The sequence below is a fragment of the Leucopleurus acutus genome (assembly GCF_964270905.1).
Source record: "Leucopleurus acutus genome assembly, chromosome: 17".
NCBI lineage: Eukaryota > Metazoa > Chordata > Mammalia > Artiodactyla > Delphinidae > Leucopleurus > Leucopleurus acutus.
The window spans coordinates 81,109,829-81,125,368 of NC_139159.1; the positions used below are offsets into that span (position 1 = coordinate 81,109,829).

At 43.2% G+C, this 15,540-nt stretch overlaps 1 protein-coding gene across 3 annotated transcripts in view; it reads right to left on the minus strand.

Moving 5' to 3' along the window:
- The window catches only part of TRAPPC9 (trafficking protein particle complex subunit 9), a 509,341-nt gene that overhangs the window by 448,834 nt on the left and 44,967 nt on the right, over window positions 1-15,540 (minus strand). For all 3 annotated transcript variants that reach the window (XM_082858827.1, XM_082858825.1, XM_082858826.1), the window contains 2 exons: window positions 9,826-9,947; window positions 5,903-6,028 (listed from right to left, as the gene is read on the minus strand). In XM_082858827.1, coding sequence (XP_082714953.1) covers window positions 5,903-6,028; window positions 9,826-9,947 — 248 coding nt within the window. The remainder of the gene's footprint in view (window positions 1-5,902; window positions 6,029-9,825; window positions 9,948-15,540) is intronic.

Consider the following 15,540-nt stretch of genomic DNA (forward strand, 5'->3'; position numbering starts at 1 on the left):
CTTACAACAAATCCAGGAAGAAGTGAATATTATCATTCCCATTTTACAGATTCACAAACAGGCTAAGGGAGGTTACATTCCAGTCCAAGGTCACACGGAGGGGAAGTGGCGGTTGAAACCTGAATCTGGGCTGCCAAGGTTCGCGTTCCTTCTCTCTCACTTCTACCTGACCTGTGAAATCTACGTGCCTGTGAAATCTATGTGTTCGACAGACAAATCTGCAGACAGCCAGCTGTTAAATGCAATGCGCGCAGCCATTTGTCAGTGCTAATTACCATAAACTACTCTCGTAAACAATGAAAGACAAGACAGGTGATCCATGTTCCCGCTCACAAAGAGAAGTTCTGCCTTGAACGCTCCTGCAACGTGCACAAACCCTTCCCAATACCACTAGATCCAAACGTATTCTTTTTCATTTTTTTACATTTGCACAGGGCTTCTTAAGGCAGAAGCCACCTGCAATAATTCCATCTTGGTTCCTTTCAAAGTTTCCAGATTAGCCAAAATCAGTCCCAGAACAGACACAACTCATCAGTTCTACAATGGAACATACTTGACCAAGAACCAAAACCTTGTCCTGGTTCAGAAAAACTATAGATCCCTCTTTGTTACTGTCATTGTAAAATCCCACCAGTATCTATTTGAATTATGGTTTTCTCAGAGTATACGCCCAGTAGTGGGATTGCTGGGTCATATGGTAATTCTATTTTTAGTTTTTTTGTTTGTTTGTTTTTTGTGGTACGCAGGCCTCTCACTGTTGTGGCCTCTCCCGTTGCGGAGCACAGGCTCCGGACGCGCAGGCTTAGCGGCCATGGCTCACGGGCCCAGCCGCTCCACGGCATGTGGGATCTTCCCAGACCGGGGCACAAACCCGTGTCCCCTGCATCGGCAGGCGGACTCTCAACCACTGCGCCACCAGGGAAGCCCTATTTTTAGTTTTTTAAGGAGCTTCCATACTGTTAGTATTCTAAGGAACTTAGTTTTTTAAGGAATTCTTAGTTATTTAAGGAATCTCCATACTGTTCTCCATAGTGGCTGTATCAATTTACATTCCCACCAACAGCGCAAGAGGGTTCCCTTTTCTCCACACCCTCTCCAGCATTTGTTGTTTGTAGATTTGCTGATTATGCCCATTCTAACCAGCGTGAGGTGATATCTCATTGTCGTTTTGATTTGCATTTCTCTAATGATGAGTGATGTTGAGCATCTTTTCATGTGCTTCTTGGCCATTTGTATGTCTTCTTTGGTGAAATGTCTATTTAGGTCTTCTGCCCATTTGTGTGTGTGTGTGTGTGTGTGTGTGCGTGTGCGTGTGCGTGTGTGAGTGTGTGTGTGTGTGTGTGTGTGTGTGTTACGCAGGCCTCTCACTGTTGTGGCCTCTCCCGTTGCGGAGCACAGGCTCCGGACGCGCAGGCTCAGCGGCCATGGCTCACGGGCCCAGCCGCTCCACGGCATGTGGGATCTTCCCAGACCGGTGCATGAACCCGTGTCCCCTGCATCGGCAGGCGGACTCTCAACCACTGAGCCACCAGGGAAGCCCTGCCCATTTTTTGATGGGATTGTTTTTTCGATATTAAGCTCCATAAGCTGTTTGTATATTTTGGAGATTAATCCTTTGTCCATTGTTTCATTTGCAAATATTTTCTCCCATTCTGAGGGCTGTCTTTTTGTCTTGTTTATGGTTTCCTTTGCTGTGCAAAAGCTTTTAAGTTTAATTAGGTCTAATTTGTTTATTTTTATTTTCATTACTCTAGGAGGTGGGTCAAAAAAGATTTTGCTGTGGTTTATGTCAAAGAGTGTTTTTCCTATGCTTTCCTCTAAGAGTTTTATAGTGTCCGGTCTTACATTTAGGTCTTCAATCCCTTTTGAGTTTATTTTTGTGTGTGGTGTTAGGGAGTGTCCTAATTTCATTCTTTCACATGTAGCTTCCAGTTTTCCCAGCACCACTTACTGAAGAGGGAAGCAGCAGCACAGCACAGGGAGATCAGCTTGCTGCTTTGCGAGGACCTAGAGGGGTGGGATAGGGAGGGTGGGAGGGAGGCTCAAGAGGGAGGGGATATGGGGATATATGTATGCATATGGCTGACTCACTTTGCTGTACAACAGAAACTGACACAGTGTTGTGGAGCAATTACACTCCAATAAAGATCTATTAAAGGGCTTCCCTGGTGGCGCAGTGGTTGAGAGAGTGCCTGCCGATGCAGGGGACACGGGTTTGTGCCCCGGTCCGGGAAGCTCCCACATGCCGCAGAGTGGCTGGGCCCGTGAGCCATGGCCGCTGAGCCTGCGCGTCCGGAGCCTGTGCTCCGCAACGGGAGAGGCCACAATAGTGAGAGGCTCACGTACCACAAAAAAAAAAAAAAAAAAAGATCTATTAAAAAATAATAAAATTTTTTAAAAATTTTAATTTTACAATTAAAAAAAAGAAAAATCCCACCAGAACTCATTTTGCTGTCTGCTCAGCTGGCAACCAGACACGGAGATGAGTCAACTCCAGCAGAGCATCGAGTTGAGGAGAACTCTAAAGGCCCACACCCGCTGCAGCAAGGCGGGCCCCTTACCCTCCGCACGGCTCTGCTGACCCCTAGTGTTCTACGAAGACCAGGCCAACAGAGAAGGGGCTGTTCCCAACAGCTGCAAATTCCCACACATTAAATAAAAGCATCTGATCTTATAAAATACGTTGTATATATACCCACCTGTGAAAACAGCTTCACCAAAAGCCCAAATGTTCAACATTAATTTGCAAAGCCAACTCCGGTCCGTAAGGGCGAGCAAGTCTTAGGACACTGAGTCTTCCAAGTCCCTCCCACACCCAACCCTCCACCAAACTGCCTGCAGTTCTTGCATGCTTTTAAATGCATCCCCCCGCCCCCCAGATGTCCCTCCACGCCCTCTGGCCTGAGTATAAGAGCGGCTACTGGGTAACTGCAGGGCAGCACTAGACAGGACTAGACACAGAGAATCTGAACTAAACTACTCCTGATCACCATGAGTTCATTATTCCATCATTTTACAGATGAAAATATCGAGAGATATGGAGGATTATGCTCAAGGTCACGCAGCTAATAAGTGGCAAAGCGGGGTCTGCACACAGGCCCACGACTCTGCTCCTCACTCCAGCATGACGCCCCAGCTGGATCCCCACACCCACAGGGTTCTCTCGTGCCTGCCTGACAGGTCCACGTTTCTTTGCTTTGACTCACGACCTATAACAGGTCTGCCTTTTAAGCACCTTTTCCATCCACTGTCCCTCAGCAGCAAAACCGCTCAGGCCACCAAACGACTTCCGGCTCCCCAAGCCCTCCGTGCTCGAGCCAGGTCACGCCTTCGCACCTGGTCCCTGCTCAGAGGCTCTTCAGCCCCTGTATGTAGATTGTTTCTGCTCTCTGCAGGGAAACCCCTCTGGGGAGCCCTCCCCTCACCCTCAGCACAGTAGTCCCCGGGCCGCATCCCGAGCTGTCCCACTAGATCTACATGTGCCCAGGGCTGCTCTTTGGACCAGCAGCCTAAGAGCCAGGGATTACGCCCTGGTCACCCCTGCAAATGTACTGCCCAGCCCAGAGCTCACACCCAGCAGGTCACCCGGAAATCGTGGTGAGTGATGGATCCAACCCAGATGTCTGTGCATTTGCCAGCACTGCTGACGGCTGGTTTCCACCCTTCGCTCAGTTTCCCATAAAACTGAAGCTTCACCGTCAAGTGGTGGGTTTTCACTTTTCCTGCCCATCTTTACCAGAAACGTCAAGGGAAACCAAAACACCTTTTCTCAACCCTTTCCTGATGACGCATTCGCATCCGTGATACCGCCATGCTCAGCAGCTTTGAGTCCACGTAGTGCCGCTTCCCTTACACTAAATGGCTCCAGACGTTGTGGGATTTTTTTTCTCGTTTTGGTTTGTTTGTACTCGGTTTATTCGCTTGATTCTGCTTTTGTCTCTCCCTTCAGTGTTCGGGTGGCAGCTGCCACTTCTCACTCCCTTCAGCTGCCCCCCTCCCAGTGTCCCAGGGGTGCAGTAGCAACCTTCACAGAAGAGGAAACCAAGGCACAGAGAGGCTAGTTTATCCAAGGGGCTAAGCCAGATTCAGGCCCCAGCAGTGTGTATTCCGAGTCCCTGTGCTAAACTCTTATGCTAAAATAGCTAACTTTTTATAGATTGTGGTTATAAACATATGAGCATGTATGAGCAGCATACACATCAACGCTGAGACCTTCATTAACGCCATTGCTTTATTTCTATTTTAAAAATTAAGAACCTCTGGGCTTCCCTGCTGGCGCAGTGGTTGAGAGTCCGCCTGCCGATGCAGGGGACACGGGTTCGAGCCCTGGTCCAGGAAGATCCCACATGCCGCAGAGCAAACTAAGCCTGTGTGCCACAACTACTGAGCCTGCGCTCTAGAGCCGGCATGCCACAACTACTGAAGCCCACATGCCTAGAGCCCGTGCTCTGCAACAAGAGAAGCCACCGCAATGAGGAGCCCGCGCAACGCAATGAAGAGTAGCCCCTGCTCGCCACAACTAGAGAAAGCCCGCGTGCAGCGATGAAGACCCAACGCAGCCAAAAATAAATTAATTTAAAAAAAAATTAAGAATCTCTGCAGTCAATATGGCAAAATGTTAATACGTTAAACCTAGATGATAGAGGCATGTGTGTCTTATTACTCATTCTCTCTTATATGTTCAAAATACAAAATGATTGTAGTCTCTCTCCCCTCCCCTCCACCCACTACCCTCTCTCTCACCTGAGCCTCCCAGACCCACATATTTTACAGTCTTTTCATTATATCCACAACTGAATCCACCAGCGTTGCCCCCAAACTCCCTCTGCAGCTTTCCCTTCTCCGAGCACAGCATGACCATCATTTACCTAATTAATCAAGCCAGAAACCTGGGCGTTATTCTGTCTGCCCTCACATACATCATTAATCCCTTCCTTTTCACCCCCTAAACACGTCTTCGATCTGTTGGCTTTTTTCCATTGACCGTCCCACCACCACTCAGGTGAAGCCGCCTACACTGCCCACCTGGACTCCTCAAGAGCCTCCCACCTGGCCTCCCTCACCATGCTTACCCTACTCCCCACAAAGGGGATCCCATCATTCCTGTGCTTTTAAGACCTTTCTTTTAAAAACCACTGTTCTTAGAATAAACTCCAAGTTCTTCACCTGGTGAATGTCTATCTTTGCCACGAAACTGTCAGCTTAGTGAGAGAAGACTCTGCCTTCTCCACCTCTACGCCCCCTCCCGGCACAATGCCACGCTCAGTAAAGATCTGCTCGATTACAGTAACTGGTATTGTAACCCTAGTCCTGGGTCCTTAACCAAACTGCTTCACTTTTGAGTCTTTGTTGCCCTGGCCATAAAAATCCAAAGTAGATTAGAAAGACTGTAGACGTTTGGCTAGATTATTGATTTGGGGATTTTGCAGTAGCAACCTGCAACTAAATGTTCTAATGACTTTGTCTTATTAAAAACACATCCAGATTCAAGTAATATTTGTGGAATGCCTTAGGTGTAAAAGGAGCTGTACAAAGTACTTTCACACACTTCATGTTCTGTAACATGAACAACCCAGATAGGGTCACAAATGGAATAGCTTCACAAGTGACAAATGTAAGGTGATAAGGCATTAAGCTTGTCCAAGGTCGCAAAGCTGGTGAGAGCAAAGTCGTTTCTCCAATCAAAAAAAATTTTGAAAAAACCGAATTCTGAATTTTGAGGGTAAAAGACCATAATGCAAAGAGGTAAAACAACTCCCTTCATCAAAGTTTCAAGTTCTGACTCCAGAGTTTTAACCGTGCCATACTGAATGCTAGCACAGCAAAATCAGATGGTCTTTTGGTGAATAAGCTCCAGGAAAACCGCGTTAATTCTTCCACTCATAGGAGGACACACACCCACCTGTCGAAGGTTGATGTAGACTGCATTCTGGAGAAATTCTGAAGCTTCCATGCTCCGCTTCTGAATGGCGAGGACACGGACGGCCTTGACACACGCTTCTAACTCAATCACCCCGGCGTTCTTATACTGCAGGGTCAAAAGAGAAGAGGAGAGGTGTTTGTGTCAGGTCGTGCAGGCGGTACCACAGGGACTCAGTGACACTGAGCAGCACGTCCCCACCCAAGGGGGGGACTTTGTGTTTGAGAAAGTCTATCCCTTAAGGGGACAGAAGGGGTTGGTGGGATTGAGTGAACCTATAAAGGCCCATATAGATATGTTTGCGTTCATTCAAATAATACAACCAACAGTCGCTGGATATTCTACAAAATTTCAAAACGTTATCAGTGGAAACCTTGCTATTCACTTCCACTTAATCTCCTGCTCGAAAACATTCTTAGACTCTCTCACACCTGCAGCTTTGATGCAGTAGTTGCCAATTCATGTTACTTTGTTACAAAAGTTCTAGCTCCTTGTATCACTGTTATCTGTCCTCTCTTGGCACGTTTGATATCTTTCTGCTTATCTCTCTGAGTTACCTGTTCCTGCTTCTCAGATCCTGAGAGGATGGACAAATGAAGATACATGAACAGAAAAGGTACCGTGGGCTTCACACAGCCACTCAGTAATGATCCCGGCGAGAACTTCTCCAATCTCATCTTCACCTCTCAAGGTTCTGCACGAGGTGACATCCAGCCAGGAGAGCTGGCCTTGCCCATGTGAAAGCTGTGTGGCTTAGACGTGAGGACAGGCCCAGAAGCTGGCTCTGGAGCCCAGGCCCCCCTGCTCTGTGCCTTCCTCTTTCCCGAGGCCCCAACTCGAAGCCCTCCATGCTCCCTGTTCCTCCGCCCTTTTTATTTTTTTTCCTAATTACCCTGAGCTGGAGTGGTTTTCATCTGATGTATCTGAAAAGACTTCCTGCAGCTGGGGAAGAGGCTTCTGCGGTAAATCCATGTATTCTGGTGCCTGAAGAGCGCCCGAGGCTGAGAGACCCCCCACCAACACTCACCGAGGCGTTAAACATGCTGTGGAGTCAGCCACCCCCCAGCAAGTGTTTGCTGAGACCCCAAGGCCTGCCTGGCATAACCACTCATGAAAATGCAGTCTGCCCACTTATCAATTATTAAGAAGCAAAAATATCCAATTGCCCATGTTTCTTACTAAAATTATTTGTAAGGTGGGAAAAGAAATTACTGTGCCTGAAAGAGCAGGTCTCCACTGTTTCCTCATTTCCAATATGTAACAGGCGCAGAATTTGTGATATATTACATGTAATTTATCAAAGACAGCACAAAAAGAAACTATACTTACCTAACTACCAATACTGAAGTCAAAGTCTATCAATTTTATATACCATTTAACGACACAACACAAAGAATCTAACAGGGACTTGATTTCATTGAAATATAATTATTTCCTTTCCTTCAAAATTCTTAAAATAACTTCTACTGAAGCGAAAATAGAAGTCAACTCATTTTTTTCACATATTTTGGTTATAGTTAAATATTTTAAATATTACAATGAAATTTAAATTGCAATCATAAAAAACTGTTCATATATTAGTAGAAAGATATACAGAATCAATGGGAATCAGGAAAAGAATGGACATTTACTAAAAGTCTACTACATACCTAGTCTTTTACAAGCATTCTCCTGGAACATAAGCTCTCTGATGCAGGCGCCCCCATTTTCACTGCTGAGTCCCTGGTAATCATCTACCAAGGCACCAGCATAGAACTATGCAATTAATATTTTAGAAATAAATGAGGGAATTATCTCATTCAATTCTAAAACAAACCCCTAAAATGAATACGGAACTTATTTACAGATAAAGAAAATAGGGTCCCAAAAAGTAAAGTTTCTTGCCCAAGGTCACAAAGCTAGTAATTGGTAAAGGCAGGATTTGAACTCAGGTCTGTCTGACTCCAAAACTAAGGTGGAAATCTCATTCCATTAGGAAGGGTCCAGCACCACAGACAACCCTCCTATCTTTGTTCAGATCTAGCCTTATATAGCCTTAGCATCCCATACATAGGGAACTCGAGGACAAACCATAACAGTAAGGATTTTATAGCCAGTAATTTCTTAGTTCTTATTTACAAAGTGTCAGCAGATCAGCAGAAAAGCTCTGTAAGAAGGTATTTCTAAGAATAAAACCAAAGAGAGAACCCATAAGGAAAAGATTTACTATATTAAAAACATTTTTGACCACAACCAAAATGAAAAACCTCATAAACAAAACAAAAGGCAAGCAACATCAGGAAAAAGATTTGCAATATATGTCAATGACAGAAAAGAAGCTAATATCCATGATTTACAAAGAGCTATCACAAAGCAATAAGAAATGCTCCCTAATTTAAATGTATGCAAAGGACAAAAACGGATAATTCATTTTAAAAATGCAATTGGCTAATACATGAACAATGTTCAATACCTCACTGGTCATCAAATGCAAACTAAAACAACGAAAAATTACTTTCGCTCATCATATTGGCAAATATTTTAAAAGGACAGTGTCTGTTTGTGGGAGAACAAACTGTTATAAAGTTTTTTGGAGGACGATACAGCAATGTATATGTAAACTCTAAAAAATATATGCACACTTTTTGACTCAAGTCCACTTCTGGGAATTGTTTCCTTTTAAAAAAAAAAATCAGTCCAAAAAGATTTATCCATCACTGCATTTATCACAGCACTGTTTACAACGGTGGAAAGAAAAATTGAAGGAAAATAATATTCAGTAATAGAGAATTGGTTAAATGAGTAATTCTACACCTTTTCATTCCCTGTTGGAGAAGGAATTTGGAGAGTAACTTGAAAGTAACCTATGATAAATGTAAATGTCATATCCAGTGACTAAATTTCCAGAAATCTTAACTAAAGGAATACTCATACAAGAACAAAAGAATATATGTCCAAGAATGTTCAAACATTTTTTTCTAAGAGTGAAAAAGTGAAGATTCAATAACGCAGAAAAACGCATAATTTGCCAAATGAAAAATGTAGGTCTCCACACAGTAAAGAAGTACAGAATGCTCACCATTTTATGATACAGATGATATACATCGACAAAAAGAACAGAAAATAGATATTAAAAATGTTATCTCCAGGCTTCCCTGGTGGCGCAGTGGTTAAGAATCTGCCCACCAATGTAGGGGACATGGGTTCAAGCCCTGGTCCGGGAAGATCCCACATGCCACGGAGCAACTAAACCCATGTGCCACAACTACTGAGCCTACGCTCTAGTGCCTGCAAGCCACAACTACTGAGCCCGTGTGCCATAACCACTGAAGCCCACGCGCCTGGAGCCTGTGCTCTGCAACAAGAGAAGCCACCGCAATGAGAAGCCCACACACTGCAACGAAGAGTAGCCCCCACTTGCCGCAACCAGAGAAAGCCTGCACGCAGCAACGAAGACCCAACACAGACAAAAATAAATTAATTAATTAATTTTTTTTTAAAAATGTTATCTCTGAGGACTTCCCTGGCAGTCCCGTGGTTGAGACTCCGTGCTTCCACTGCAATGGGGGGACGGAGGTTCGATTCCTGGTCGGGGAATTAGGATCCCGCATGCCGTGCGGCATGGCCAAAAAATTTAAAAAGTTTTTAAATAAAAAATTTTTAAAAAAATTTTTAAACATTATCCCTGAGTAGCAGGGCTATGATAGCCTCTTTTTCTCCTATTTTCAGACTTATTAAATTAAATATACATGATTTTTAATCAACAAAAACCATTTAGGCATATAGTATTATGCATTGGGGACTACTACATGAATACTTACAGAAACAAATACTTAGGAGATACTGCAGCAGCATTACACAATGTAAAACAGGGACTTCTGATTAAAACAACACCGTCACATAAAGGATCTACAGAGTACAATCACCTTGCTGTAATAGGAAATGGCCTCCTTGTATTTGTCAATTATGTCTTCAGGGCTAAGGCAGTTCTTAGCCCGCCCAATCTCAGCGCTGGTATCTGGATTGATGCCATTAGTGGTGAGGGCACCTGCAAACCGAGAGAAAGAAAAGAAATAATCTTTTGCTTTTTCCGTCTTGTTTCTTTGTTATTTTAAAAGAAGGGCACAAATAAGATAAAGCTTGAATATTCCCAACTGAAATTTAAATAATGAAATCATTTTTAAAGTCTTCACAGCTTATACACTCCCTATAATAGTCTTACCATCAAAGCATTGTATTAAATGTTAATTAACTCAGAATAAGTTTTCCTCCCTGTTGAAACTTTTTATTAAAGAACATGAAATGCATTATATAAAAGTAACATGTCTATAATAACTAGCTTAGTTGCCTTGACAGCAATGCAGTCAGTGTGCATTATCTCCCAGCACTAAGCTCTTCTCTTAACGCTACAAGAAACCAGACTGCACCCTCAAATGGAGATAAACTATGTGAAAGTATTTTCTGAACTATACAGCACAAAAACACATAGCTTACAAATACTGGCGTCCTTTCTGAGGCTGTCATTTTCTGTTTCTGGCCAACCCCTGTCAATAAGCAGAACCACCTAATTCCCCAGCCATCAAACTCACAGGGGCAAGAGCTCTGGAGACATGTCCGTTTATAGAATGTAACCAACTACACACAGAACTCTGACAGGAAAAAGATGAAATACTCTTTGATTTCAGAGAACACTCAAAAAATACTCTCGTTAGCCTCATAGCAGGAAAAGCTGGGCTTCTCCTAAGCCACTTGTTTATTTCAGGGACACTGAGCAAAGCCAACAAACTCTGTTCCCCTCATGTCTACTGGGAGACTCAGGCACACATGTGCTGTTATCTTATAACTCACGGGGCAAAGGGTGTGTCTCACACGGCCCGCAACCTTCACGCAAGCTCATTGCCTCGCCTTGCTGTCTAAACTTGGTCCCATTTTCTCACCTGCTCTCTTGGTATTTTGTTATTCTGTATGCTGCCTCAAATGCTTTTTGGAACAGGACAGAAGAATGAGTGGATAGATAAATGGACAGATGGACAGGTGAAAGATGGGCAGACGGACAGAGAGACTCTAAGCAAAGAGGAACAAAGAACATTTCCTACGCAAAATCCTCTTCTAGTCAAGGAAGAAAGAACCATAACAGAGAACTGGGAAGAGACAGGTGGCTTAGGATTTTGTGTTTCTACAGATTTTGTGAAAATCACAGCAAGAGATAAGAGGGTAGAACTATAAATAATAAAAGAAAAGGGCATGCATGCCTGAAAAAAATCTAAAATATTTACTTTCTAAAGAATAGATTCAAATCAGCAAGGCCCAATGACACAATCCTTGGGTCCTTACAGAACTGAGAAGTCCACTTCCAAGCCACAAGGCAACCCTTTGGAGCACTGAGAATCTACACTGGGTGGTCATAAGGCCATCAGAGCAAAAACTATGTTATTCTGCACTAACGAGGAATCAGAACCTATGTGGGGACATCCACGCGTGTCCTCATTTACAACCCATGGCAGCGTTACGCGGCGGGGGGGACTCCTAGTGAGCCCCGTTTCTGCAGGGGAGGAAACAGGTCCTAAATAGGCTGAGCATTCCTACTAGCTCTCCAGTAGTAGGAGCTGGATATACAGATATACAGAGCCGTTTACTCCAGAGCAGGATTTGAACCCAGGCCTGTATTTTTTTTTTTTTTTTGCGGTACACAGGCCTCTCACTGCCGTGGCCTCTCCCGTCACGGAGCACAGGCTCCAGACGCGCAGGCCCAGCGGCCATGGCTCACGGGCCCAGCCGCTCTGCGGCACGTGGGATCCTCCCAGACCGGGGCATGAACCCGCGTCCCCCGCATCGGCAGGCGGACTCTCAACCACTGCGCCACCAGGGAAGCCCCAGGCCTGTATTTTTAACCACAGTACTATCCTGCTTTGTGTGTTTTTCATGTTTACAATACCTTTGTTTCTGGCATGAAATAATATTTAATAGATCATAGGTTATCTTGATTTATCTCATTAGCTCTAATAATTTGTCTTCATATTGTTGAATTTTACTCTTTTCCCTTGGGGAATGGAAGGGAAAGAGTGGGAATCAGAATGAGGTGGGCTCTTCATTCTTCTTATGGTACCTCACTTCATCCAAGAAGCCCCCAACCAGGGAGAAGGAACAAATTTTCCCTCCATATTTTAAAAAAAAAAAAGACACCACTGATAATGGGCGTTCCCTTAATGATTTACTTAACTCCAGTACAGAGGCCGGGGGGAAAAAAGCATATGCAGAAACCGGGAAGAATATAACCTGTAAGAAGGTAAAAAGAGCATAGCTCACGGGAGAGCTTAGTGGGTCAGACTGATTTAATTTCACTCAATAAAAGAATAACACACTCTAAAAATACTAGTATGCAATGGATTTGATCTTTCTTGACACCTATAAAGTTTTGACAGTCCACATGTAACATTATTGTGAACCAGTGAAACAAGGAGTCTATAGACAGGAAAAATCAATGCCACAGGCAGGCTGAAACCCAGGCTAGAGGAAAGGAAAAGAAAGAGCATAGTTAAGAAGTGGGGAAAAGCTGGAAAAAAAAAATCATCACAAGGGCTCCCCAGTATCAGTCCAACAACAGTTTAATAATTCATTCAAGAGAAAGTTACTGAGTTCCTATTATGTGCAACACAGTATAGAAGGCACAAGCTAGAAAGTCAACAAAAGTAAAATGAAGCAGAAATAAGAGGGAATGGGACTTCCCTGGTGGCACAGTGGTTAGGAATCCGTCTGCCAATGCAGGGGGCACAGGTGCGAGCCCTGGTCTAGGAAGATCCCACATGCCACGGAGCAACTAAGCCCGTGAGCCACAACTACTGAAGCCCGCGCGCCTAAGAGCCCGTGCTCCGCAACAGGAGAAGCCACTGCGATGAGAGAAGCCTCAGCTCGCCGCAACTTAGAGAAAGCCCGCACTCAGCAACAAGGACCCAATGCAGCCAAAAATAAATTTAATTAATTAATTTTAAAAAAATAAAAAAGAAATAAGAGGGAATAAAACAGAGACAAATGATGCAGGAGAAAGAACGGCAAAACCATAAAAAGAGGAGAATAACAAGGGTAGCCCCCACTCACTGCAACTAGACAAAGCCCTCAAGCAGCAATGAAGAGCCAACGAGGCCAAAAATAAATAAATAAATAAACAAAAAAAAATTTAATTAATATTAAAAAATAACAAAAGATAAATAGAAAACAAACAGATAAATAGAATTGTAAAGTTAGAACATTGTTGAAAAGCTGTAAAAATACTCCAAAAAACAGATCAAAACATATACATGTAGGAAGGCTGCCCCCCTGTCATATATAAATGCAAACTTATTTTTGTTCATTCATGGGCACTAAATTACTTTATCCAAAGCATAATATATATATTTTTTATTTTATTTATTTATTTATTTATTTTTGGCTGTGTTGGGTCTTCGTTTCTATGCGTGGGCCTTCTCTAGTTGAGGCGAGCGGGGGCCACTCTTCATCGCGGTGCGCGGGCCTCTCACTGTCCCGGCCTCTCCTGTTGCGGAGCACAAGCTCCAGATGCACAGGCTCAGTAGTTGTGGCTCATGGGCCTAGTTGCTCCACGGCATGTGGGATCTTCCCAGACCAGGGCTCGAACCCGTGTCCCCTGCATTGGCAGGCAAATTCTCAACCACTGCGCCACCAGGGAAGCCCCAAAGCACAATATTTTAATTAAAACAAATAATCAATATTACACTTCTCCTGTCAAATCTAGTTCATAAATTTACTCTGCTATGTCACCATAACGTGTCTAAGATGGAGCTAAAATTAATGAAAATACCTTTGTGTGGTTTGTGGAACTCTTCTCAAAATTCCAGGCTTTTAAAATAAATCTGAGCAGTATTTCTATACTGTCTTTTTTCTTGTGAAGCAACAGATACTGCTGTCAAAATTCTGTCATTATAATGATTCATGAGCATCATGCTCTAACTAATCTGCCAGACAATAAGGCACTATCTTGACACTGTGACCAAACAAAATGAAATATAAGGAAGACAATGACCCTATTCTGGAAAATTTACAACCTATGTCAACACTGGGGTTTTTCTTTCATTGGTTAGCAAAATAAAATAAATCATATACTTTCTTAGAGCATTCGGTAGCCATGACTCTTCTTTTAGTGTAATGACCAGAAAAGAGTTAAGTATGACTTTTTTAGGTCAATTAGCAACAATCATCACTGGAAGGTAAGTAATGCGGTATTAACTGGTAGCAATGCTTCCGCCTACATTAGACCTAAAATAAAACTACACTGAGTTCTGAAAGTATTATAAAGGAAGAGATGAGGTCCCTAATGAGAAATCAAAGAAGTAAAGGCTTTTTAATTAACCATTCCTACAGAAAGGAATAGACTACGGTAGTTAAGAGAACAGACCTGGAGACAAATGTGTGGGTGTGAATTCCCACATCACCGCTAACTAGCTGTACCCATGACAAGTCAATGAACTTTTCTGCATCTCAGTTTCCTCATCTACAGACTGGGGATAACAACAGTACCTATCTCCTAGAACTGTTGTAAGAATTAAATTGCTTTTAAAATACCTCAGATCTTAGATATGACACCAAAAGCACAGGCAACAAAGAAAAGTTAGATAAAGTGGACTTCATCAAAACTTAAAACTTCTATGCTTCAAAGGACACCATCAACAAAGTGAAAAAAACAACACGCAGAATAGGAGAAAATTTTTGTAAACCATATATCTGATAAGGAACTTGTATCTACAATATAAAAAGAAATCTTACAACTCAACAATAAAAAGACAAATAACTCAATTAAAAATGGATAAAGGATCTAAAAAGACCTTTCAGTGATCCAGAAAGGATCTCATTCAGATTCGACGGAGAAATTAAACCCTTTACAGACAATCAAAAGTTAAGAGAATTCAGCACCACCAAACCAGCTTTACAATAAATGCTAAAGGAACTTCTCAAGGCAGGAAACACAAAAGAAGGAAAACACCTACAGTAACAAACCCGAAATAATTAAGAAAATGGTAAGAGGAACATACATATAGATAATTACCTTAAATGTAAATGGATTAAATGCTCCAACCAAAAGACATAGACTGGCTGAATGGATACAAAAACAAGACCAGTACATATGCTGTCTACAAGACACCAACGTCAGACCTAGGGACACATACACACTGAAAGTGAGGGGATGGAAAAAGATATTCCATGCAACTGGAAATCAAAAGAAAGCTGGAGGGCTTCCCTGGTGGCGCAGTGGTTGAGAGTCCGCCTGCCAATGCAGGGGACACGAGTTCGTGCCCCGGTCCGGGAAGATCCCACATGCCGTGGAGCAGCTGGGCCCATGAGCCATGGCCGCTGAGCCTGCGCGTCCGGAGCCTGTGTTCTGCAACGGGAGAGGCCACAACAGTGAGGGGCCCGCGTACCACAAAAAAAAAAAAAAAAAAGAAAGCTGGAGTAGCAATTCTCATATCAGACAAAACAGACTTTAAAAGAAAGACTATTACAAAAGAGACAAAAAGAACACTGCATAATGATCAAGGGATCAATCCAAGAAGAAGATATAACAATTGTAAATATTTATGCACCCAACATAGGAGCACCTCAATACATAAGGCAAATGCTAACAGCCATAAAAG